Source organism: Stegastes partitus, unplaced genomic scaffold (genome assembly GCF_000690725.1).
Source record: "Stegastes partitus isolate 25-593 unplaced genomic scaffold, Stegastes_partitus-1.0.2 Scaffold1277, whole genome shotgun sequence".
NCBI lineage: Eukaryota > Metazoa > Chordata > Actinopteri > Pomacentridae > Stegastes > Stegastes partitus.
In genome coordinates, this window is record NW_007579008.1 from 88,556 (window position 1) to 116,006 (window position 27,451).

At 41.0% G+C, this 27,451-nt stretch overlaps 1 protein-coding gene across 1 annotated transcript in view; it reads left to right on the forward strand.

Annotated features, from left to right (window-relative positions):
- vcanb (versican b) overlaps positions 1-27,451 on the forward strand; it is a 37,110-nt gene that overhangs the window by 3,277 nt on the left and 6,382 nt on the right. The window contains exons 3-13 of the mRNA XM_008298067.1: positions 557-967; positions 4,653-4,827; positions 5,129-5,256; positions 5,342-5,638; positions 10,883-11,623; positions 16,782-16,948; positions 17,446-18,781; positions 19,593-19,706; positions 19,788-19,901; positions 24,690-24,848; positions 26,242-26,324. Of these exons, the coding sequence (XP_008296289.1) occupies positions 557-967; positions 4,653-4,827; positions 5,129-5,256; positions 5,342-5,638; positions 10,883-11,623; positions 16,782-16,948; positions 17,446-18,781; positions 19,593-19,706; positions 19,788-19,901; positions 24,690-24,848; positions 26,242-26,324 (3,725 nt within the window). The remainder of the gene's footprint in view (positions 1-556; positions 968-4,652; positions 4,828-5,128; positions 5,257-5,341; positions 5,639-10,882; positions 11,624-16,781; positions 16,949-17,445; positions 18,782-19,592; positions 19,707-19,787; positions 19,902-24,689; positions 24,849-26,241; positions 26,325-27,451) is intronic.

A 27,451-nucleotide genomic window follows, 5' to 3' on the forward strand; every position in this document is an offset into this window, starting at 1 on the left:
GGTCTTTGTTTCTGCACAGCTTGAAACATGGTGTCACCAGCAGGCATCAAAGAATAAATAGAACCTTCCTTATTGTAAACTATTCCTGAAAACGTCTCTCCATTTTTCTTGTGTAGATGGCTAAAGCTTTTGGCTTCTTCCTCTTCCTCTTAGAGGGTTGTAGTGATTGTCAAACAGCTGGTTTTGTCTGTGGCTTCTTCTACTCCGTCTATGAAAGCCGTGTAGCCCACAGCGCCACCTTCTGATGACGCAAAGCAGTCAAGTTTATTTGCTTTGGGGCCAAACCTAACTCACATTTTCTTTCAATACTAAAAACACTGTTCGAAAGTTTGCTTCAGTGTCACCTTACCGTTACATGGAAACATAACTGCTGAATCAAATCAAGACCTTGAAGTGTGTTTGATGCTGGACAAGATCATTTGGCTTTGATAGCCACAAAAAAGATTTAATCATGAATGAAAAGATGCACATTATGGGACCTTTAATGTTTACCAACTCTGTTAGCAGATATTTTGGCTAAATGATCAAATTTCAGCAGACTATTTCCTGTTTCCAGCGCCTCCACGTACCACGATGAAGATGGAGAAGAGCTCTCCTGCAGCCGGCTCTCTGGCTGGCAGGGTGGTGCTGCCGTGTCACTTCTCCATCATGCCAGCTTCTCCCACCACGTCCACGCTCCCTCCCACGTCTGCACCTCGTCCCAGCTCTAGTCCCGATGAGCAGCTCCGGATCAAGTGGGTGAAGCTTGATGGGCCGGGGGAGAAGGTGGTGCTGGTGGCTCAGGGGGCGGTGGTGAAGGTGGGGCAGGAGTTCCGTAGCAGGGTGTCGGTGCCCAGCCACCCGCTGTCGGTCGGGGACGCCTCGCTGATGATTGTGCGGCTCAGGGCCAGTGACGCCGGCCTGTACCGCTGCGAGGTGATGCACGGGATGGAGGACACTCAGGACACCGTCAGCCTCAACGTCACCGGTTAGCAAAACACACACACACCACATGCACTTACACACTTATTTACTAAAATGTTTATGTAGTTGTTGCGCATCTTTTTGTCCACATTTTGCACCTTTTTGTGGTCATCTTGCATGTTTTTGTGGTGGTTTCGCATTAGTGTGGTAGTTTGGCATCTTTTTGTGATTATTTTGTGTTTTTGTGGTAACATTGTGTCTTTGGGTGTCATTTTACATTTCTTTGTAGTTACTGTTTTGATATAAGTTTTGTCTGCTGGGGGTCATTTTGCATTTTTTGCGCTAATTTTGTGTCATAATGTGAAAGTTTTGCATCTTTTTGTGGAAGTTTTATTTGTTTATGTCGTCATTTTATATCATTTTGTGATACTTTTTTGTCTATGTGCCTGTTTTCTAACTTTTTTGTTGTAATTTTCACATCTTTGTGTGGTCGTTTAACATCTTTTTGAGGCTCTTTTGTGTCTTTCATGGTAATTTTGAATGTTTATTGCAATTACTTTTGCATCTTTTATAGTAGTTTTGTATGTTCAGGGAGTAATTAAGCCCTTTTTGTGGTAGCTCTACAGCTTTTTTTGGTCATTTTGTAACTTTATGTAGTAGTTTTACGTCTTTCTTCTGTAGTTTTGCATCCTTCTGTGGTAGTTTAGTATCGCTTCGTGGTTAATGTAGATCTTTATGTGGTAGTTTTTGCATCATCATCAGCAGAGAGAGCAGTGGGCGGGTCCAAACCTTTTACAGTCACATTAACAGTGTGTACCAGGAGTCTACAAACTCCATCAGTGACTGCATCCAGATGTGTTTAGCTGGCAGACACTTCAAAGCTGAAGGTGCCGCCAAAAGTATTAAGTCAAGCTGTTTTCTCTAAAGTCGCTTCCTCTCAGAAGTCTGTTGTGGTCGTTGTTACTGTCTGTTTTTTAATTCTTCTTCTGGAAGTTTCTCCGAGCTCCACTAAAATCTGAGTTGAAGTCCAACAGTAATTTTCACCAGGGTGACGAGGAAACCTGAAGCACAAACACAGAGACATCGTCTATCCTGTAGTTCAACTTCTGACATGAAATATATTTCCGTGCTCATACATTCTGACTTTTTGAGAGGAAATGAGTTTCTAAGCAGGTAGCTGGGTCATTCTAATTAAAAATCAACCAAAGCTGAAAACAGTTCCCACCTGACCCCTGCTGCGTTTTATTTCACGTTCTTTCGCTTTATTGGTACCGGAAGTCTCTTAGTATTTACTGCCACCTTTAAAATGTATTTATACGTGTTTATACAGAGCTTTGCAGACACACTGCACTTTATTGTGAATGTTGTTGAAAATTCCTGACATTAGCAGCATCTTTGCCGACAGACACTCAGCTCCTGGCCTGTGGTTGCATCTGAACATTAGCGTAGCATTTTCAGCACGAGTCTCAGGCAGCTAGCTAAATCCTACAGTCCCCCAACACACACAGCGTGATGCTGCAAAGTTCATCAACATGACTGCAACAATTAACAAACACCAGGGAGGTGCACTTGTTTTATGAATCCTTACAGACGGTCAGCAAACACACCTGTAACTCCATCTCATTAAACAGTGACAGGCGCCACCTGGTGGAGGAACCAGGTACTAGAGCAAATCTGCAATACATTTCCTGACATGCAGGTCCCTCATTTTCTGCTCGAAAGGTTCAAATGTTTTTAATAAGTTAAGAATATATAAACTTAAAAATCAATATTTATCAATATATAAACATCAAAATCAACAATGACAAAATCTATAAACAGAATAACAGCTAGATAATAATAAATAACTAAAACTGGCTGGGATAATAAAAAGAAACCGCGTTAAAGTCTGCCGAAGAGTCCTGTGTTTCTGTGCTAAGATATACTGAATAATAATGTTTTTAAATTAGATATGCACAATATAACAATTAACAACTTTGTTCAGCTTATTATCATGGCGTTGTTACAAAAATTTGCAAAGCAGATATTCACTATTGAGCAGCTGGAAGTGGACATTTTTGGGCTTTTGACCAAAAGATGTAAACAATTGTCATATTCATTTTTAGTTGTTTGACTAATTAGAGAATCTACTAACTGTCTTTGCTCCAGTTCAGTATCGCAGGATAAGATAAAAATGCACAGTAGCCTCACTTTCTCCTATATGAAAGTCTGTAGAGAAACTAAAGATTTGTGGGGTCTGTCGATCACCTCGCCTCTCCTCTCTCCCAGACATTTCCACAGATTCCACATTAATCCTGAACAGCACTCTTTGTTGAGCAGCTCCACACAAAGACTCTCCCTATGAGTGACACACAACTCTCCATTTAACAGCTCAGACATCCTTTCACGTCGTCCTGCAGCTCTGCCAGGATATCCTTGCAGATGAGACATGATCCAGCTCCAAAAAAACAGACCTAATGATACAAGACAACAGCGACGTATAGTCTGAGGATGACAGCTGAAATTATTCACCGGCTTCTGTTTCTCTATACTGTCATGTATCTGTGCAGCGATCCAGTTTCTGTCAGCAGAGGATCTATGCTGTAATCTGAAGTCATTTTAAATCAGTCACTGAAATGCAACGTCAACATTAGACACTCCGCCTGATGAAATGTGTTTTCCTTTGTAGTCTCAATCTTAATGTTGGAAGAACTGTAAGAGCTCAGAGTGCTGAATCAGCACCTCTGTTTTCTGAGAATCAGCTGAAGACGTCAGTATTTCCTGGCTGTTTAATGAATTTTATTTTTTTTCCCATTTAGGTATGTTGTTGCACATTTGAGTAGTTTTCTGATATTTTCTTAACACTTTCTGATCTTTCGTGTTTTTTCCCCCCATAGTATTTATATTTTTGACTATTTTATTAACAGGTTTGACATTTTACTGATATTTTATTAATATTTTTTGGAAATTTTATTTTTCAATCTTTTGTTTCTGTTTTAGGTAGAATAGGTTTGGGAAAATGTCTGAAATTCTATTTTTATTTATCAAAAAATAACATTTCTGCCTCTTTTTTCAAAAGAATTTTCTTATTAGTATTTTATTGAAATTGAAATTATATGAAAGATTGTCACAGATATTTTGTTATTATTTAATTGATAACATTTTCTTAATTTTTTTTCGTCTTGTTTACATTTTTCACACACTTCATTTTGGTAATGTTTTAAGACATTTTGAAATGTTTTGAGGATTTTTTTCTTCATTTTGTTACATTTTATTACTATCTTTTATACATTCTCTGTTTATAAAATATATCGATTCTAAATAATATAATATATGTGTATTCATATTTTTTTCAGACACTTACATTTTGTTTTGCAGACATTTTATTTATTTTTGCAGAAGTTGCATTCATTTTTTGGCAGACATGTAACACTTTCAGACATTTTAAATATATTTTACCTTTATTTTATTTATATTCATTAGTTTTTTTTATTTTACTTCTGCTTCTTGGCTCATGTTCAGGTTGGGGCTGCAGTTTATCAGCATTAAGTCGACTTCGTTATTGTTAATGTGATTCATTAGCTACAAATATAGTGATATTTGTGACATCTTGCTAGCAAGCAGCTGATGACAAACCTGAATTGGATTTTTGACCTGCAGTTATTTATAACTTTAGCTGGTGAAAGTTCAGCTCTCAAAAGTTTCAGGTTCAATAAAATCCTACTGAGGCTTTGCTGTTGAACTGACTGTTGATGTTGTTCTGTCTGCAGGGGTTGTGTTCCACTACAGAGCGAACACCAGCCGCTACACTCTGGATTTCCCTGCAGCTGTGGAGGCGTGTCACTCCGTCGATGCCTCCGTCGCCACACCCGAACAGCTGAGTGCTGCCTTTGAGGACGGCCTCGACCAGTGTGACGCTGGCTGGCTCGCCGACCAGTCAGTCAGGTACATTCACACAATGTTTCTGATGCATTTACTGCAAAATCTCCATTTTTATCTGTCTTTGTCTTCTTGCAGTGCAAATTTCTAAAAATGAGTGATAAAAAACTGCCAATGCAGCAAGAATATGTACACAAGTATTTTCTAATATAACTTAATTTAGCCTGCTTTATTCTTGGTGGTGCCATTTATTTCTAGAGACTACTTCAGTAAAATGGATTTCTTTTGGAAACAAGCCAATATATTCTTTCTACACTGGCTGATTTTTCACTTATTGAAAGACAACTGAGTTTTTTTTTATTTTCAGGTATCCAATCACAATTCCTCGTCCAGGCTGTGCAGGTGATCTGCTGAATCGACCAGGTGTGAGAACGTATGGTATCCGCGACCCCACAGAGAAATATGACGTGTACTGCTACGTAGACAAACTGAACGGTAACTACAACTAAAATATCATGTAAAATGACTGCAGCTCTGTTAACCTTTGTTGACTACTAACATGTGTGTCCTTTGTGTGCAGGTGATGTCTTCTACCCTCCCACCCTCAAAGATAAGGTCACCTGGCAGCAGGCAAATGAGGAGTGTGAGAAGCACGACGCTGTGTTGGCGTCGACCGGCCAGCTGTTTGCTGCCTGGAGGGCGGGACTGAACCGCTGCGACTACAGCTGGCTGTCCGATGGCAGCGTTCGCTACCCCATCACCGTCCCCCGGCCGCAGTGTGGAGGAGGCCTGCTGGGCGTCCGCACGCTCTACAAATACGAAAACCAAACTGGATACCCAGATCGCAGCAACCTCTATGGAGTGTTCTGCTTCAAAGGTAAGATAGGAACACAACCAATACAACATTGACACACGCTGAACACTCCTGTGAACACACACTCCTCCTCTGGTTAGAAGAGGACCAAAATCAACTGTTTGTCATCTGCTTCACCTGGAAGTTGTGTTTTCCCCAGATATTTAAGTTACTTCTCTCCCTGCTATGAATTAGTCTCAGTGATATGTCCCTCCAGGCTGGAATCACTGCCTGAGTTAAAGAGTAGCTCCTGCTGTATTTCTCATTAATGTGTCTGTTGTGTCTCTGTGGGTCAGACTAACTTCTCCAGGAAACGAGGAATCACACAAAACAGCGTGTGACAGTCTATTATAAAGTACAGCTTTCCAAACATTTCTACATAAATCATTTTAGGAGTTTTCAGTCTGAGTAAAATGAAACATGAACATTATCTGTATGGAACAGATATTCAGCCAACTGCATTACTGTTTCCATCAAGGATACCTGCTGACCATGACCACAATCTCTCATAAATTTAATTCATATTTTTCAGATATAAATTCTATTTTTTTCCCAAGTATTAATGTTTCACTGATATTTTCTGGAATTATATATATATATATATATATATATATATTTGACTATTTGTTTATTTTCTATTTTTCAGGCATTTTTTAAAATCAGACACTAATATTTTTCATTTCAGGCATTTCAGTTATATCCTTTTTATTAATTTACATTTTTATGTATGTAAAAACATGAAGAAATAGGTATGAGAAAAAAGTCATAATAGTAAACAAAACATTTAAAAAAATCTAAATACTAATGCCTAAAAATATATATTTTTTTCAAAAACAGAAATAAAAATATGTGAGAAATATGTGTTAGAAAAAAAATGCAAATCTAAAAAAAAATATTTAAATGATATACAAAAAGTATAGCACGCTAACGTTGCTAATATATCTTTGCAAGTTGGACAGTGTGTAAGAGTGTTTGAAACTTTTGTGAATAATAGATGTTCAACATAAAAATAGAAAATGTAAGAAAACACAACAAAATACAAGGAGAGGGAAGATGCTGCTGGTTGCCCTTTCTGAGTTCAACCAAACTGAAGTTTTTCAGGGCCACTCATTAGTCCCTACCCTGGCGTAGAAAGTTTTTTCTGTCCTGATAACAACCTTGGAAGAGCTTCAACGGGGCAGTTACTGCACCTTGTATAACAATAATTTAATGAGGAATGCTATCAAGGATAGCAGTTTGTTTAGATGCAGCTGGGGAACTCACAGCATCAGCAAAATTATAATAATAATAATAATGTTTATTCATAGAGTTGTGGAAGTCAAAAACTTTCCAAAAACTCTGTTCAGGTCAGGGCTGCACCTTTTTGCTGAACTTCCTCCAAACGTCCCAATCAGCAGAAAGCTGCAGCTTACTGAATAAACTCTGAGGTGTGTCACCGCACAAACAAGCCACAATCTGCAGCCGATAAAAGCAGCGAAGCGTAAAGATGTGGCAACAGAGACGGAGCAGAGAGAACAAACCCAAACAGGAGGAGAATAAACTCACTCTGCCCCATTTATGGTGGGGCACGCTTTTTACAAGGGGAAAACCCAACATATGCACTCTAACACAGATAGAGCAGAAACAGGACAGGTCCCTAATGCTTCACAGCTGGAGCTGCCAAACTCCCACCGCCAGACGGACGTACGGACAGAGGGAGGAGGAGGTGGAAAAGAAGGGGAACTCTCCCTTCAGTAACATCATCATTTAAAAACAGAGGTCAGCTCGGTGTGTGCAGCAGCAGCAGCATCACACTGATTTACACATGATAGAACTGTGATCGCTCACATGTCTGGCGGCACAGCGGGACTTTCTGCCGGGTGTCCTGCCAAGCCTTTAGAGAGGTGGCAGAGCTAGCGTACAGTAAAGCGACAGCACGAGGACGGGCCCCGGCTCCTGGCCCCCGACCCCGCCAGACGGCTGCAGCTCGCCAAACACATGACATCATATCTGGGCGGGGCCGAACACGCAGCCTGGGTCTCCTGCATGGCGCAAAGCACCAGAGCCGACCGCAGTGTAAAGCCTCCTCTCTGCAGGCAGTAAACACCTTCAGCAGAAGCATCAATAAAACAATCTGAAAATACTGTAGTGCTGCTTTGAAACTAAAGTCAGAGTGTTATCAGCAACATGCATATAAATGTGTGCAAGCTGACGCAGTCCAACAGCTCTGCAATAAACTCATCGTTTCCATTTTTTGGTTGTCAGAAAGCTGATATTTTATTTTACTGTTGAGTTTTAACTGGCAGCGCACTGGACTGTACATTGAAAAGTGTAACTAGCTTAGCCAACAGTTGACAAACGGACGTGAGGTGACGGAGAACAGAGTCACTGCTCGATGGAATAACCAAGCTCGAGGTGCCGCTATAGCTCACCGGGTTGAGCTGGCGTCCCATGTACAGCGCTACAGTCCTGATGTGGAGGTCGTGGGTTTGAATCCTGCTCATGGCCCTTTCCCACATGTCTTCTCCCCACTTTCCTGTCTCTCTGTCACTGCTCTATCCAATAAAGGCACAAAGGCCAAAAAAATAAGTTTAAAGAAAAAACCAAGCTTACAAAAAGAATGAAAGGAAAAACGTTCGAGCCACCTCAACTTCCTGCCTTGGAAAGCCACCTGTTGACCACTTTGTATGCCTTTAGATATTTGCTGCTCAGATATGAGGAATTTAAGAACGGCTGGATTCTAACATATCAGGTCCCTATCAGAGTCAACATAACCAAGCTTTTAGCATTGTAGCATTGGAGCGAACCAGCTTAGCCAACTGCTAACAAATGGAGTCAGTGCTTGCATAGTCATCTAGCTTGCAGAAAGCCTGACGGGGCTGTTCTTGTGAATGCTACCAAGCACCTGCCCTGACTTATTCCAGTAAGAAGGCCCTTGTTGGCTGCTTCATATCAACCTTTAAAGATTTGTTGTTTTTAGATTGTCAGATGTGACAGTTTGAGTCTTTTTTCTAAAGTCACACATTATGGTTAACTGAAGATATTGGGTTTCTGATCAGACAAAACAAGATATTTAAAGACATGAATACGATCTGTGGGAAAATATACTGAGCGTTTTCACTATTTGCTGTCATTTCATAGACAGAACTGTTATTAAATGATTGAAAAAATAATCTGAAGATAAATCAGTACAGAGAATATCTGTCAGTTGCGGCAAGAGTAGGGCCCCAACAGTACTTATTGTTAGCACTGAGTATGAGCTTGAGGGTAGTGTGAAGAGAGTCTGGGAGGAAGAGTGGAAAATTAAACAGGAGAAACAGCCACCCCTCCCATCCATCCATACGTTGCCCCTGACAGCCAACAGATCGGGGAGGGAGAGAGGGGAGTCAATTACATCCCGTTTATTAAAGCATTATGTCAGTGACGTTCAAAGCCTGCTGCTTACTCCCAGGACGCTAACTATATGAACTCAGCACTAAGACGTACACAAAGGAGAGCATTGTATGCGTGTTTGGGAGTCCTATTTCCCGTCTTTTCTCATATGGTATGTGTTCCATCATAATGAGATATAAATCTTTGCAAGCATCACAGCCTGTTTTGAAGAGGTCTTTACAACAAAACCCGTATGGTGTTTTCAGAGTTGTACACAGTGTGCTTAGAGGGAAAAAAGAGAAACCAGTTCACTGCGAAAAATAAGTGAACTAACTCGCAGAAACCTCTCCGTGCAGATTTGCAGTTGTTTCCCAAAAAGATAAGAAAGTGGTGAGACAAAACCTAAAAACCTAAAGCTTTCTCCATAAGACTGACACTTCAGGCTAAATTTCTCCTCAGCTGGACTGACCTAAGGGTGTTGCACAGAGACCCTTAAGGGTCAACATTGGGGCAAGGGCAAGCAGTAAATACTGTGACCCTTTTCAGCAGGGTTATACCATATGAAACTAACCAAATAAAAAAAAAAAAAGTTCCAACCTGACCCCCTTAGAATGAGCTGATTTTTTATGTACAATAACGTAAGTATATTTAATAAAATCCTGCAAAATTTTGCAGAGAGTTACAGGCCCTTGAAGTACATAGAGGTGGGTAAAATGTCATGCTTTTAACTTTTTCCAGCTTTTCTTATCCCCAGATAGACACATAAAACTTTCAGGGGGAAAAAAAAAATCAAAATCAAACGATAATGATGCTCAAAATTGGTTATAGGAAAAAAAACATACTAAAGAAAATTCACTTGTGGAAACAGAAACACAAAGACTGGAGTTTAACAGACAGTGAAGAAATTGAAACAGGAGATCCTTAAAACAGCAGCAGAGACTCTCACACTGATCTGAACTCAAACAAGTCTACAACCATGAAGTAAATAACAAATAAAATACTTTGTGTGTAAATTCTGTGGTTTTTGGGGACCACACGTCCACTCGGGGCCAACGGTGAAATATTGGAGGAGAGACAGGTGTGGTAAAGACAACAATTAAGGCGATTCAGTTTATTTTGCCCTGCTAGGTTGGGTTAAGGTTGTGTCGACATTCTTACTTGTTGACTCTCACAACCTTTCTGTAAATGTTAGTTCAGGGAAGGAGGTATCAGACTTTTGTTTTGGTCTGAGATGCTGCTGCTCTGATGATATCCGGTAGTTATGAACACTGCACATTGAACCTTTAAGTTAAAGACTTAAGGGTGTTTTGTGAAACTGATTTTATTTTTAAAAAGCCTTAAAAATCTCAGTGTGTTTCGTGGCGTTAGTGAGGGCTTCGGTAGTGACTGTTATTCTCTGACAGCAGCCTCCATGCCGTCAGAAGGTCCACTCTCATTCCTGACAGGTGACTTCATGTTTCATAAGTAAAAGCTGCTACATTTCCTTTTATAGTCTGCTTAAAGCTAACAGCAGCCTGACAGTTGCATGATTAGCATTTTCCAGATAGCAAAGTTTTCTTTTTAATGGCTCATGACGACACTGATTTCATTCTGTAAACTGTTTTTGTTGGATATTACTGTGGTTTGCTTGACCACTGGAGGACCAGACTCATTGTTCTGCATGTTTAAGTTCACTGATGACAAATTTTGCTGAATTTATAATGCCACAGAACTTTTTTTTGTAAAGCAGACCAGGGCTAGTTTTCTACCTGTGAGGAAAAATGTGACCAACACAGTCCCTGTCCCTTAGTATGTAAATACAAGAGCTGCTAATTTACCGATGCTATAAGCATATGTTATGGGCATCAGTTCCAGTAGTTTCATTGTTTTCCATGTTTTCTAAACCTCTCTCCTCTCTTGTGTTCCTCTCTCTCACAGCTAAACTACCAGAACCGACTACTGCGAGTTCCCAGGTGAGTACAGCTGTGTCAAACCCCACATCTGCTCCCTCACACCCTGAAAGAGCTGAAATCCAAACAGGACAACCAGAGCCCGTCGCATATTCGCCAACAGAAAGCCCACTGGTGGACCTCACCTCCCCTCACACCTCAACCTCAGTGGCCCCCTCCACCACCTTAGACGAGTTTGATGTTCTAGATTTTGATAACTCACACAAGGTTGAGTCGATACCCATCAGAGGAGACACTTTGATCCCCATGCAGCTCCCTCCGTTACCTACTTCCCGCTCGCAGCACGAACACCTTGACATCTCCCATGGGGGGGAGGAGGGAGGCCATACGGGGTCAGGCCGGGGTGACAGCAGCGGCAGCGGGGAGGGAGGCAGTAGCGATGACAGCTCTGGAGCCGTGACCCCAGAAACCACGTTGAGACCAAGATGGCTTCCAGAGACCACAGTGAGGATGGAAACCTCGTCCCTGGAAGTCACTTTGAGCCCTTCAGAGATGACTGCACTCACTGTCACAGCAGAGCCAGGACTCCCAGCCGGGGCCACAGAGGATGGGCAACAACCTGCCGTGGTTTTCAAAGAGGACGTCACCCCTGGAACTCCACCAATGTTCGACATGGAGCACTCTCTGGATGTGTCTGCAGGCGGAGAGTCATCAGGCAAACCGCCGTTCCACGTCATCATCGTCAACGTGCACAGCCAGAATCAGTCAGGTGAGTGTCTGCTGGGACCGAGCTGGTGCTGACTAGAGTCGTCCCGATCAAGTTTCTCCAGAGTCATTTAATATTTACAGTCTCATTCTTCTTGACTGCTACATATTTTTAATCTGCTGCATTTTTTCCAGCTACTTTTGCGTAAAGAAGTTGTGATCTCTAAAATATGCCACACTGTAAATGATTAACAGCATTGTTTCATGATATTTTGAATTGATTTTTTTCCTTTTCATGATGCCTTTCTGTCATAAACTGATAAAGAAATTTACCAGAATGCAGTAGAGTAAGTAAAATTTCCTAGAGAAGGACAACTAGGTTCTTTCTTAATGTGCCAACCCTCCCTTACAATTTTAAAATGAAATCTACACCCCTGATGTCACGACTTTAATAATGAACACCATCAATTAGGGATGTCTCAATCAAGTTTCTCCCATCCAGCGAAGAGCAGCTGAAAAAAATAGTCTGATGAATGGCAGAACATTTCTCCGTAGATTTGGTATCCTTCATGCTGAGGAGGATTAAGTCTGTCATCAAAAATGAAGGTGGACGTACGTGTGATGTATTGAAAAAGTAAGAGATTTAAATGTCAGTAATAACTGACAAATACTGAGTTTTGTTGCTTAGAGTTCCTACTTTGGAGCCTGTATTTTAACATAGTAAATCTAAGCTGTTAGCTTTTCATTCTACATCAGTGCAAATTCTCTTCTGTTCTTCTGTTCTGTCTTAGTGGTAATAAGTTCCTGTGATGTGATGATACCGTTTTGAATCATTTGACATTTAAGTGATATTGCACAGGGGTGTACTCCCTTCTGCTATATGCTATAAGTTGTAGCCCTTCCTGCATCTTTCGCAAGCCTTTAGTGTTTTGGGACGCAACGTTTGGGTCTTTCTGTGAGAACATTTATCTTCCAGAGTGACCTCATGTGCGTTACGGTATGCTGTAAGGGACTGCACACTAATCCGTTTCAGGTGATTTAGTATTGTTTGTTGTCTCAGTAGGAAACAACTAATGGTTTGTTACCTTTGTGTTTGTATGCCGACAGATTCTCACACACAAACACACTTGGTATTTGCAGAGCCAGATGTGGAAATGATGAAGTCAGTGATCTCTGTGCGTCTAGTTTTGCAGCTAAACATACTGTAAACACATCACAGCGTCTCCTTTGGGGAAAGCAGCAGTGCCGCATGAATAGTTGTTCCCTTTGCCTTTCTTTCTCTTTCTCACACACAAACACACAGTGGTGGTCTGAAGGAGTGATTAGTCTCTGTTGTCTTCAGCAGGCATGTCTACAGACGTCTGAATATCTGTAGAAAGAGAACCACAAATAGCTGACCTTAATTAACTATTCTCCAGGGAGCGGGCTGAAACTAACAACTTCTCAATCTCTTTACTTACATTCATCTGTGTTGGTTGTATTACCACCAAGGATGGATTACACCGAGCAGACTTACCAAGAACAGGCCCAGAGGCCCGAGGGCTCAGAGGGCCCCCAGCCAGAGCCTCTGGTTTGTTATTAACATTTCTTGGAAAAGTCCAAATACTTGTTCGGAAGTGAAGAAGTTATGAGTTGTTTTTTTTGTGATTATTTCGTATCTTCTGATTATTGTTGGATTATGAGACAATGAGTAACTGTGCACTGACACGCAAAAGGCCCCACACCTCTTACGAAGGAGCCACAGATTTGCTAAATTACTGAGAGTTTGTTTTGCATGTCCTTGTAGCTGAATTTTGTCTCTTTGGAGTTGTTTTGGATCGCTTTGTAGCTGTTTTTTCTCTCTTTGTAGTTGTTTTGTGTCTCTTTGTAGTTGTTTGAGTTGTTTTGGATCGCTTTGTAGCTGTTTTTTCTCTCTTTGTAGTTGTTTTGCATTTCTTTGTATTTGTTTTTCAAATCCCCTTATTTGTTTCTTGTGTCTCTTTGAAGTTGTTCTGTATCTGTTTGTTATAGTTTTGTGTTGCTATTTCGTTACGACCATTTCACATGTCTTTGTAATCACTTTCTGTCCAGATGCTGCCTCTTTAAGAAGCCATTCCTGTTACAACATAATAAAATGATAGAAATAAGTATAGATAAGGCAGTCATGAAGAAACAGAAATCTTGCAAGTGGAAAAGGTTAAGAGTAATTTACAAATGATAACGGGCCCAGTTCTGGATTTTGCCTGTGGCCTCAAAATCACACACACCTCTGCACGCTCACTCAAATTACAGAGTTTGTTCCCTTCAGCAGAGCGGTGCCATCTTCCAGGAGTGTGTTTATTATGGAAACATTGTGTCCTGTTGCATCTGTAATATATCATTACAGAAAGCAGCCGCTCGTTTGCATGAGTGGCACCGACTCACTGTTTCCACAGAAATTGGGAAAATGAAAGCAGCGAGTGTTGTGATGAATCGTTTTCCTGAGTCGCACGGAGGCTTTTTTAGACTTTGACAGAATCGGATTAGCCGAGTCGTGGCGTGTTTCTTTGTTCGTCCTCACACAAATTTACCAATCTCGGCTTTGTGTTGTATTGTTTTTCCCACGATGCAACTTCCATGGGCACTGTAAAGTCTTAATGAAGTCACACAAGCGTGCATTGTTTGAGAGCAGCCACTGGCACCAACCGACCTTAATCATAAGCAACACAGACCCCCGACTGTTCACTATCCAGATATGCTGTTTGGCTCGTTTTAATCAATATCAGAAATGAGCTGCAGTGGGATTCGCAACAAGTACTCAGATACTTTACTGAAGTAGCAACACCACCATGAAAAAGTAAAGTAAACAAGCTGACATTTAGTATGTTATTACTTTGGATCATTTTCACGTCAACATAAAGTCCTGTACCTCAATGGAAACAGCACAACCATGACTAGAAGGAGAGAGAACTCAAATCAGACAAATCAGAATTTACGGCCTTATATCTGACATGATTACTGACATTTACTTTACAAAATAAATACATTGAAATCAATTTGCCTAACGCTTTTCCTATAGGTACTCTGTTACCAACACTGGGGGAAAAAATTGTGGATCTACATACTATTTTACCATTTACCTTTTTATTTTGTTTCCATATTTGTCCAAGGCTCAAAACCTGTCCAAAATGTCTGAGCAAAAATTAATCGCAATTTGTCCAGAATGACTCAGATATTGTCCCAAATGACTTAAAACTTGTTTGAAATGACTCAGCAGTTGTTGAGAATGGCTCAAAATGGTCCAAAATGGCTTGTGAAGTTTCCCTCAACTGCTCATCGTGAACTTCAGCGTAGTTGAGATGCACCATGACAAAGTTATCATGTGCTCCATTATAGTTGACTGACATAGATACACTTAACACTGTAGGATTAGTGGTGACATAAACTTAGAATCGAATTTACATGAACAGTGCAGCAACGGTACTAAAACAAATAGCATTACACTCCTAACTATAGAGTCCAAAACAGTTGTCTATAACAGGCTGTAAACATGTTTATATTTTCAGTAAATCTGGATTTTTTAACGTGGGGATTGACTCTCTTTGGGAGCTTGAAGTGGACATTCAAGGGACTGCAGTTTTTGGAAAATTGATTTTTCAGCCCTGGAGGTTGCAGCTGAGATGATTAAAGGTTCGATTCACAAATCTGGATTAGTTTTCTTTGGATTTTTCTTCTTCTTTGGGCTTTGCACAGTACTTTAAATGAAACCATGTGAGAAGTTTAGAGGGGAAATGTCTGTTTGGTAGAACTGCAAACAACTCATGAGCTTTCTTTTACAAGCCAGAAAGGTTAAAGACCACCGCCTTAAACTTTTAAAACAAGCTCATCACATGTTTTTTAATGTACGATTTTAATCTCACAAGAAACTAAAGCGGCTACTTAAATGTAGTGCAAAAAAAAGTACCTTAATTCCCCTCTGAAGTGAAGCTGTGGGAGTATTAAGCAGCATCATGTTTTGCACATGCGTCTTAACCGTTTGAGCTTTTGCCCCTTTCCGTCATCTGCAGCGGTTTAATGGCAGTGATTGTAGAGTTAGCGACACCTGCTGTTTATCTGATGATCTGATGGGGGATTGAAATGGGGGAAAAAATTACATTTGCAAAGAACCCAACTTTGATTGGTACAGCAAACAAAAAGAGTCTGACTGATACTTTATGATTAGGATTTCTGGAGCCAACACTGAGTTTAAGGGAGTAAAAAATTCTAAAAACTACAAATATTTCAACAGTCTTTATACTGAATATGTACTTATTTATATAAGTTGTAGCATCATGTTTTCTGCTTTCTTTTGTACACTTTAGTGGAGCTGTTCTTACTTGTACTTGCACTTGCTGTTTATCTGATGAACCAGTTTGCAGAATTTCTTCACTGGTGGTGGATTGAAATGGGGAGTAAATTGCATTTTTGTGGATTTTCTTGTTAGAAATTGCATTTGCAAGAAAACTAGCAAGATATATACACATATATTTCACAAGCTAGTGCGCAACTTACTGTGAAGACTCTACCATATGTGCTGCATACAGTGCTTTCTGCAAACGTAGCTAGAAAAAAATGTAGTAGAATAACAATAACATGTGTTAGCCCAAAGGTGGATGTAAGGATGTGTGAGTACTCCACCAGTGAACATCATCTGAGCATCATTACATGGTGGAAGGATGGTTCTGGGTTTATTAAAAATCTGTTCTTTTCCTTAAAATTCTAGCGCTATTGAAAAAAATAATCACAGGTTGGATTTAGTTTGAACACCAGTGAGTCTGGGTGTCTAACACTTCAATTTCTGCATTCTGGTACATTCTTTCCTTTGTTCCTTTTCTACATCAGTTTATGGTGGAAACATCTTTTTCCATGTGAAGGAAAACCAGGCAACAATTTAAAATATAATAGATAAGATGTTGTGTATTTTGTCTAAATATTTATTTGCCAGTAGATTTCACATGTATTATTGTCCTCTGTTCTTTTTTGTGTCTGTTGTTTGTGGTAGTAACCTCTTTGACTGTGCATGTGATCTATTTTCATCATTTGGAATTACAGATAAACTCTTGGACTTTAATAGCACATCTCCAAAACTTTTTGCACATTTAGAACATATTGCACATATCTGTGTTTGACATTTTGACAATTTCATGTTAAATTCAGGCACTGGTGCTTTATTGTCTCTTTTTTTCTTACCTGATTTGTAACCGTGGTTTCTTGTGTGTCTATAGTTGACATGGTCCTGGACATCTTAAACCAGCCTATGAACGGCTCCCAGTTCCCCCAAATCACCGACCTCAGTCAGCTGGCCATCCAAGGCAGCGGGGACGCCGACTCCCTTGATCCATCTCCAATCAATCTACCTCCAATGGTCAGCTTTGTCAATGGAAAACATGAGGTACTGTCTATTTACTGGAGTGTTTAGTTGACAGGCAATTCCAGCATTAGTTATATTTTTGTAATTTTGGTAAACGTTTCCATTGTTTAACCCTCTGAGGCCTAAAACTTGCAGTTTTGAAACTCATGTTCTGAGACATTTACCAAGTCTGAGCTTAAAGTTGTGATATTTTATCAAAATCACCCCTATTTACTTCAGAGGCCTGTAACTGAAAAAATAGTAATTTAAAGGTAAAATTAGCATGGCGTCATTAAACATACTAAAGTTATTGTGCAGAAAAAATCAGCTGATGCAGATAATTGTTGATTTCATATGAAATGACCCAAATGCAAAACAGGAAGCTGCTGAAACACATTCTCTTTTTGTTGCTAATGAAATGAGCACAGATGGTAAAATGACCAAACCTACCAAAGCAGAGACCCAAGTTACAATTAAATTACAACATGATACTTTATAAACCTTTATTTTTTAATTATGCACTTTCCTGATGTGTCCAGGTGACGTTGGCACCAGAGCCGCCAGAGGAAGCCCGAGGTGATCAGTTTGAGACGGCCACCCCTGTTCGTGTGGAGGAAGTGGAGGTGGAGGAGAGGGAGGAGGACTCCAGTGTGACTCCCTTTGACTATGGTGTCATAGAAATCCACACAGAGGAGACGCCTACAGAGGATAACAGTGATCAGGTCTCTCATCCTACAGATTCGTACTCAGATGGAGGTTCAGTCTCTGGCCTGGAGGCTGAAGCATTTCCTGATGTCTTCACACCACTTGATGGACTCAGAACTCAGGATGAAACAGCGACGACCACCACATTTACCCCACCTGTTTCATCACCAGTATCCACCACACGGTCGAGCTCAGGAGTTTCCACCCATGAGGACATGGAAGGCTCTGCAAGCCGCACCACTGATGAGGAGCCTGGCACTACACTTGATGGCTCTGGTGCTCCTACCACGCCAGCTGCAGGTGGCCAGCCGGGTGTGATGACCGACGAGACAGAAATCGGAGGGACGGAGTCTCCGACTTTAATCCCTGACACAAAGCCCCAGGAAACCACCACAGAGCCGCAGATGGAGGACTCAGAGGGCTCTGCCTCAGGAGGAGAAGACGAGGCCTCAGGGCAAGACGTTTATCCATCAGAGACACCCACATTCAGTAGCACACCGTCACCAATTCACTCCACCCTCCACACCGCGCAGCGTCCACCTGCAGCTGGCAGAGAAGCCACAGAAACACCAGTAGTTTCACCGGATGCTGTAGCAGAAACTGGCTCGGGTGCAGAGCAAGTGTCTGGGGATGGGGAAGAGTCAGAGGAGCAGGATGGTCTGGATCCTGCAGAGGTCACGGTTTCACCAGCAGTGGCAGCTGTGACGTTTGGAGACCAAACCACAAAAATACAGCACACGACTGTAGAAAGCACCACACTGACACCCTCCACACATCTGTCCCTTGCTGCCACAAACGCTACGAAACATCCAGCAGTCACCACAGAGCCTCCAAACACGACCTCAGACGACCACACTGAGCTTTACAGCGAACACACCAGTCTGTCCTCTACAACCTCCACGCAGGACATCAGCCAGACTACTCTCTCCACGACGTCCCCTCTGTATACCTTTGACCAAAACACCCATTCCGTCCCTGACTGGGCTCTGATCCCCGACCCGCACGCCACCGCTCTGCCAGATGAAGATTTTGTGGACTACGACAAGGAGATTGTCCCCGATCTGGTGGAGGCCCTCCCACAGAGACCCGAAGAGACCGAGGCAACAGAGGAACCTGAAACCGGCACTGACTCGGCTTATTCTGTGGAGGCCAGCACGGTGAACGTCAGAGGTACGTGTTCTGTAGAGAATTCAGTGGTGATTGTTTTACTAAGTTTAACCATCTGAAACCTAAAACCTACTGACAAGTTTGAAGTGAAAGAAATGCCAAAATTACAAAATTACAAAATAAAACCAAAAACAATTTTCAGATTTTCATCTTCATCTCGATCCTTGAACTACTCATCTGTGACATAAGATTCCTTTAGGAAAAAAACTACATCTGTGCTTAAAATCATGATATTTCAACAAAATTACTTTATCTTACACATCTCATTTAGAAAGATTAAAAGATTTGCACCAGATCCTGTTAAAAACAAAATATCCTGAGCTTCTCAGAACTGAACTGAATTAGTAGTTTGAGCGACAGTATGCCACTCCTGCTTCAGTGGGACATATAACTAAAAAAAGAACAGCTGGAAGCAAAATGAGATGAAACCAAACCTCTGAACCCCAATACCCATTGATGGGTTTCAAAAGCATAAATAAAACATCCAAATTCTATCCTTTACTGTCAGAACTGTCAGATTCTCAACTTTCAGACTGCCGTTGAACTACTCAACTGTTCTGTCAGGGGAAAAAACAAATCTAAGCTTCATAATAGGATCCATTGTCGCAGTTATCCATGTCACCGTAGCTCTCTGAGCTTTAGCAAAAAGCAACTGGGCTTCCCTTTTAGGTTCTTGAGGACGTTTTATGTGAAATGAGCGACTGCAAGCCGACACAAAATGAACACAAAGATGCTAAATGACAACAAAGAGTGCAAAGCGACCCCGAGACACTGATACAGGTGTGATTTTAACCATGTTGTATTCACTGTGCAGATCTCCTGCCGTGTTCCACCAGTGTGTGTCTAAATGGAGGCTCCTGCTACAAGAGAGGAGTTCAGAACATCTGCGTCTGTGCACCTGGATACGTCGGGCAGCGCTGCGAAATAGGTACAGTAGCACACACAACCGAACACACTGACCCCGCATTGACAGGCTGAGGACGTGGAATAATGAAGGCTTGTGTTGCAGATGTCGATGAGTGCCAGTCGAACCCGTGTCTGAATGGAGCCACCTGTCTGGACGGGGTCAACTCCTACACCTGCCTCTGCCTGCCCAGCTACGCCGGAGAGCTCTGCGAACAAGGTCAGAAATCAGGGACAACAGCGTTTATCTAGATGTAAATGAAAGGAATCTGCTCTGTAAACTGTTGTGAATATTAATAATTTTATTTTCATTTATATTTGATTAACATGAGGGTTTGTTTCTTGGTCATTCCCATATGTAATTAACTAAATCTGAAGAAAGATCCCAACTGATCCTCCCAGAATCAGCAGATTTATTTATTTTTTAATCTACAGTGACTTCAATATGTTTAATGAAATCCTGCAAATTTTTTTACCTCATAACATGAATATTTACAGCTAAAGGCCCTTTGAAGAACATAGAGGTGGGTCGAAATTTTGCACTTTTTCATTGGTGTTACTTTTTTCCATAATTTTTGAGCCATTATAACTTCATAAGTACAGGAGATAAACAAATGAAAAGGGCCGGAAAACACAAGTGTGCAGTTTTATTTCACCCTTATGTACTCAGGGCATCTTACTCCAAAACTAAAATGACTGTACATGAAAATAATCAGCTGATCCTGAGGGGGTCAGGTGGGAGGCACTGATTGATTTTTTATGGAATGATCCTATAATCCGTTTTATTAAAGGAAATGATGCCCCATACTACAAAAACAAGACTAAAGTCACAACAACATGAGATTATCATTTAAATATAAGCGATCTACACGCGCTGACCTACATTCAAGCAGGTAAATAAAGTGTACAAACTGAGCGTTCGGTCCTCAGCTGTCCTCCAACTCTGGGCGTCGGCTCCTTGGCAGATTAGTTCCAGCCTCTTGTCCAATATTTCTGTCATTACTCAGCAGCGAGTCGAGGCTCAGGCTCTCAAGAGCTCTCCAGGGATTAATGTTTTCCATGACCATGCACCAGAGTTCAGTGATGAAAGTTGAAGATGGTTTTGCTGTTGTTCTGGAAGCAGAAGTTAGTTTCAAGACCATGTTTTTTTTTTTTTCTCCATGGTATAATCATAACATTGAACAAGTGGCAGCTCCAGCAGTAAATCATTGTGCATCAGATCAGTTATTAAATAAGATTTAACTGCCGTCTGTCCTCCAACCAGTTTCTGGGTGTTTTTGGTTCCTATACATTTTTTTTCTCACTGTGGGATCACTTTTTTTTTTACTGCAATACAAAGTCCTGCATCTCTATGGAAACAGAATAACGATGACTAGAAGGAGAGAGAACTCAGAAATGTCTTCTCTGCAGTAAATAGTTGGAAGTCACCATACGTTTATGAAGAGTTGGAAGGTTGAAAATCTGACAATTCTCTCTGTTTGTACAGATTCTGGTTGACAAATGGTAGGGATCGACCAATGTGTTTTTTTTCAGGACCAACGCTGATGCCGATTATTGGTAATTGAAAAAGACGAACAACCAATATTGATTACATGCTGTATTTTAACAGCATATGATAGCAGGTAACCTGTCATTTATGACTAAGCCTCTTTAAGCGTCACAGGATGTTTGGACGATCTCCTCTGTTTACTGTGAGATTGATAATGGTTTGCTTCTCCTCACCTGCTGTTCATCTCTGTTTTGTTCTTCTCTCTCATTCCACTCAACTTTTTTTCCCTTTATTGCCCACTAAGGCCCATATCTTCAACCATTATTGTTGTTTTCCAGACACTGTTTCGGGGTTTTCAGTGACTGCCCCCTAACTTAGCTCCTGTCTGTCAGTTAGAACAGAGCATTAAAGGTAATCCTGCTTTAGAAAGATGTTACAGGTACTTCAGAGTTAGCCACAGGCCTGACAGTTACCGTCTTAGTGATAGCCTTAAACTAGCATCATCAGGAAAATAAAGTCCAGCTGCACTGACACCAACAAGGGAATTATTTGGAATTTTGCATATGAATATATATCTATATATAAACACGGGAACTGGGCATGCTTGTGTATGATTGTTATGCATCTTACAACTTAATTCATTTCTGTTACCTCACCCTCAAAACACAACTCAACCGTGCAGATGCACTCGTCTGTCCCTGTCTGTAAACAGCAGCTTTTAGTGGTGACTTGCTGTTACTTGTGACATGTAACCAAACAATCATCACAGCATTAATTTGCTGGATGAAGCTTGATTTACACTTCTGCATTGAATCCATTGAATGATGATGCTTTAGTGAAACAATATATACTGTATAACTCTAGCTGTAACTGGCTGGTTATTTTCACAAAACGCAAGAGCCAGTATTTGGTCATTGTAGCCGAAAGCTGCTTTCTGGTTTTCGTAGTTCTGCTGATTACTGTATAGACTCAGTTGGTTTTTCTTTGTTATGTGTTGCAGTAATCTCAGTAAAGATAACTTTTGTTCAACATTTATTAGCTCCATTTCCAACATGATGTGTGTTGTTTTAGCTGCCATTATTTGAAGTGCATAAAGAGACTCTGGAGAGTGGCACAGACACACCAAAGCACAAGTCTAAATGCTCACAATAGTGTATATTCAATGTAGGAGGATAACTTGAGCTTAATGACTTGACCATGAAGAAAACAGATTTGAAACATACCAGAAAAAAGCACTGCTTCTCTTCACATTGTCAGTTCTGTCAGAAAAGTGGAAAATTCCCCATCTGCGGGGTGTATCCATGTAAAAGATGAATGCAAACTTAGATGTAAATTTTTGGCCTATTCACTGTAGTTTTCCTTCCTGATACACGCAGAAGTTAGTAGACAGGGACTCAGAGACACAGCTGTCCTCTCGGAGCTCTCTGCCAGTGGAAAGAAGGAGAAAAACAGATAATTGCTCCATTATTTAGCCAGAAAGCTTTTGCAGCTGTGTGGCATTGAAAGAGTCCAGCTAAACTCTGCCACGCACTGAACCAGGCTGCCCTTCATGTCCTGTGTTAGGCTGCATTGACTGAGCTGACCATCCAGCAGCTCTGCCTTCATTAAGGACCTCACCTGACCCCGCAGGTGGTTGCTCAGTGCAGTTATTAAGATGAGGCGGGCCAACGATGGCTTTTACCCCGAAGCCTCGACAGCAACTTTCCATCACGACTTTATTGGCACAGAAAAGATTCTGAAGCCACTGACACAAAACAGCCATTGTTTGCTGAGGCCGACAAAGCAGAGGGCTGATTAAGTCGTTGTATATCAAGCTAAATGTGTGTGTTTGTGTGTGTGTTTGACCTGCAGACAACTGGATATTTGTGAGGGTTAATGAAGTCCAACTGTGTGTTACTGAGCTCACTCAGCAAGGGGATTTACTCCCCAGCTGGACCTCCGGGTCTCTCTCTCTGTAGAACAACAGAGTCTGATGAGAAATAAACAAATCAGAGCAGCTTCATTGTTGCAGCAGCACGAGTCCAAATCGACTGGCTGTGGGCAACTTCATGCATATAATCAAATTAAAAACTTTCTTCCGGACTGTAAATCAGTGATTGCAAAGCAGGGCTACGTGGGGAGATTGTGGAGCAGCACGACTCATCTGAGAAAGGAAACGGTGATTTGATTGCTCAGCTGTAACACCTGAACAGTGGCAGTACATGAAAACTAGTTAGCAAGCAGAGGTGTCTAAACGGGTGCATTTCACTTTTTTTTATTCAGGTGCACCCTTTTCACTGTCTTTTGGCACCAAATAATACATTTTAGGTACCTGTACTTTTTTTTTTAAGCTAAAACGTTGTTCCCAAGGATGCTTATGCTGCATTCTTTGCAAAAAATGCATAATGTTGGCTGTTTTATCATATCTCACTGTTTCAGGCTGAGAATATACCTGGTGGTGGGTGGCATGGCCTGACAGGTGTGCACGCAGAGACTCACACAGTTTAGAGGCAAAGTGTAATCTAGGTTGTTTTCTGGAGCTACAGTTTACAGATGCCCTATAAAGCATCATTATGTAGACCACTGCTAGACACTACAATTTACAAATGTTTCCTAAATGCCTCACATAGATCGATAGACGTTCAAATTTACATATTGAAGATGAGTCGGTTCACTGAGAACACATTCCTATGGCTGAGTGGATAAATATTACTTCGACGATTTTCCAGTGGATGTTATGTGTCTGTGTTCAAAAATTGCTTCATCAGCTTATGGCAAATGTCCAAATGTCTGTACTTCACTTGACAAAACAATTAATTGAATATTTGCGCCTCACAAGCAAACTATTAACAGGTGTTACAACTTACTAATGTTCTTCTAATGCCTCTTGCATTGAAAAACTTGGCATTTTGCAGATGTCCCCCTAAACTGTGGACATTAATCAGTAGATGTCCAGTTTCCAGATGTTCCTTAAATGCCACACATGCAGACTACTGGTCTACAATACTATCACTAATGCTCCATAAACGCCTCACATGCATCAGCAGATGCTGCTAGAGAGGCATCAGTTACTGCAACACAGCAGCTCAGGCAGCTGTGAGATCAAACATGAACTTCAAGTGAAATAAGAGGTTCCAGTGTGAGAGTTTCCTCAGCTGAAACTGCTGTTAGAGTCCATCCACCTCAACTTTGGAGATGTTGTGAATCTCAAACCAACAAGTCTGCAGCCAACAATCCTGCCACAGTCACTGAGCTCACATTTTCCTTCATTCTGATATTTGTTGTGAACATGAACTGAAACTCCTGACCTGTATCTGCACTGCTGCCACACATTACTGGCTGATTGGATAAATAAGCAGGTGTTCCAGATGAAGTGCTCAGTGAATGTTTACTGTATTTGAGTGTATAATTCTGGACTGCAAACTGCAAAAAATTCAACAATTTGTTAAAAGAAATTGCAGATTGATACAAACAGTGAAGACAAAGTATACTCAGTATATTTATGGTTCTTTAACACCTGGTGTTTTTTCCTCTGTGCAGACACGGAGGTGTGCGGATTTGGTTGGCAGAAGTTTCAGTCACACTGCTACAAGTATTTCACACACCGTCGTACCTGGGATGCTGCTGAGAGGGAGTGTCGACTGCATGGAGCTCACCTGGCCAGCATCCTGTCACACGAGGAGCAGCTCTTTGTCAATCGTAAGTTGTCTTCATGATGTGGCCGAAAGTGTTATAACATGCGGATTACTGTTCCAGGGCTCCGCTGGGAGATGTGGGTGTCAGCCACAGACTACAAATAAAAGATGGACGTCGCCAGCCGGCGATTCCTGTGCTTGCTAAATCTGAATATATAGATGAGGAAATTGGTCGACTTCTCACTTGACCTGATTTACTTCAGTAAACATTTTCCTTATGAGTTGGTCTTAATGGTCTTAATCACTAGCATCAAGTCTCCTTCAACACAGCATGGTGTTCATTTGTCAAATTATGGTTTCATACTGAGAAAAATAGATGATAAATCAGGGTGTGTTTTAGAGCAGGGCTAGACTAGGATTGACAAGTTAGCTTCCCCATGCTCACTACGTCCAGTTTAAAAAAGAATAAAACAATATGGCTGCAAAAAAGCAAAACAACGACAAAGAGACACAAAACAACCAAAAAGATACACAAAATGTCCACAAATAAGCACAAAATGCCAACAGACATAAAATAACCACAAAGGCCACAAAACAGCTACAGAGAGACACAAATAGAAAACAAAGACACAAAATGACCATAAAGTGACTCAACTCGGCCATAAAGCCATGCAAGATGACCACACACACACACACACACACACACACACACACACACACACACACACTAAATGATCACAAAGTGACACAAAATTAACACAAAGACACAAAAAAAGACCAAAAAGACATGCAAAATATCCACAAAATGTTCAGAAAGACAGGACAAATCAGGAGAAAAACATGCAAAATTACCAAAAAGTAATGCCAAAAGAACACCTTTTGCCTTCCCGGTTATCATTATCAGTTACAGTGTCTAAAAAATATATATCTGCTGAAATGGTGAAATTAAAGTAAAAATAAGTTCCCAGACAGACTGTCTAAACCATCTGTTCCATTTCATGTAGCTGCTTCATTCTTCACTTTGACTTAGAACATCACCTTTAGAGGTTCAACCACAGTTTTATTGGTCAGTCGATTGTTACAGACCTTTTGGTTCGTTCATGGTTGGAAGGCTGGTTGTTTTCTGTGAGATGGAGAGACATGTTTGTGCTCCTCTGCAGTGATAAAGTCAACAAACGAGTTTCTGTTTATTATTAGAGCAGCTGATGTGTTGGTCAGTGCACTTGTTTGTCAGGATTGTCAGGAAGTTAGAACAGAGAGTTTCCATAGAAAATCAAACTGAGTGTTTGAGGTTGTGTCTCTTGGTTTACTGGTGAAACTGCTGACAGATGAAATGGACCTGAGCACTGTCTCTCCCCACCTCTCTCCCAAACCCTCTGCAGTGTGATAATCCTCATCAGCTGCTTCCCTTCATCCATGAATGAACTCACACTTGGTGTGGTTTTTTTCCTCTGCAGGTCTGGGCAGTGACTACCAGTGGATCGGCCTCAGTGACAAGATGTTTGAGAGGGACTTCAGATGGACCGATGGCAGACCTATGGTACAACCAACACCTACCAACTGACACGTCAGACAGTAATGTCCTGGACATTCCATCTCTGTAAAGTCTAACACAGAGAGCTACTGACTGAAACACTGAATCTCACAAAGAGACAATCAAACATTTAGGTTTTTCAAGAGGCACACAAAGAGTAAGGTCTCTTTAACACACAAAAGCTCATAGTCATAGAAATACCAGAAAATTTAACTATTTAAAGTCTAAGTTTTTGTCTGTTGGTTGAACTGAAGATGAAATCTGAAGATGTTCTGATTCGTTATATAGTTTTGACATTCCCTAAACAATCATTATTAGTTTTTTTGAGAAAATATTTGTTGCATTGATTGATAATGCAACAACATATTATATGTATGAAGTTAGAGAACTCAGTTAAAAGGTAAACCAATCTAAAAAGCTACAAATTGACCACACAGAGGTGCAAAATGCCCACAATAAAAAACCATGAAACACACAAAATCACCACAAAATCACCACAAAAAGACACAAAATGGCCACTAAGACATGTAAAATAACCACAAAAAGACAAAAAAAACCACAAGAGTCAGAAAATTACAAAAAAAAATTGCACAATCCATAAACACAAAATGACCACAACTACATTAAATGCTTTCTAAAAATAGTGGATCTTCTGCATGTTGCAGCACTTTTAAGATTAAAGTTTTGATTTTTTGAATTAAATCTGAGAATTTATAGAATCTGTTCTGTTTTGTGAGTGCAAAAAGCAGAAAAGAAACTCAGTAAAAAAAACACAAAGAACCAAAACACGAGTCACACGAGTGCCAAACACATGTGAACCTTAAAAACATGGCTCATGACCTGCTGCAGCTGAACGCGTTGCAGCGGCTGAAGGCAGTGACGCAGCTCGTCTATCCTTCTCAGTTATGATGACACACTGTCACACACATTCTGCGTCTGCTGTTGCAGCATGTGAGTTGAATTAACTGGGCCTGATGACAGCAGAGAGAAATCCTGAAATGTGATACTGGAGGGGGTACGCTGCTGTTGTTGTAATGTATTATTACTGGGAATACAGACACACCCTGACTGAGCCTTGCACAGCCTCACTTTGTACATACAGCATGTTCAGTGCAGGTTGGGTAGTCTTAAAA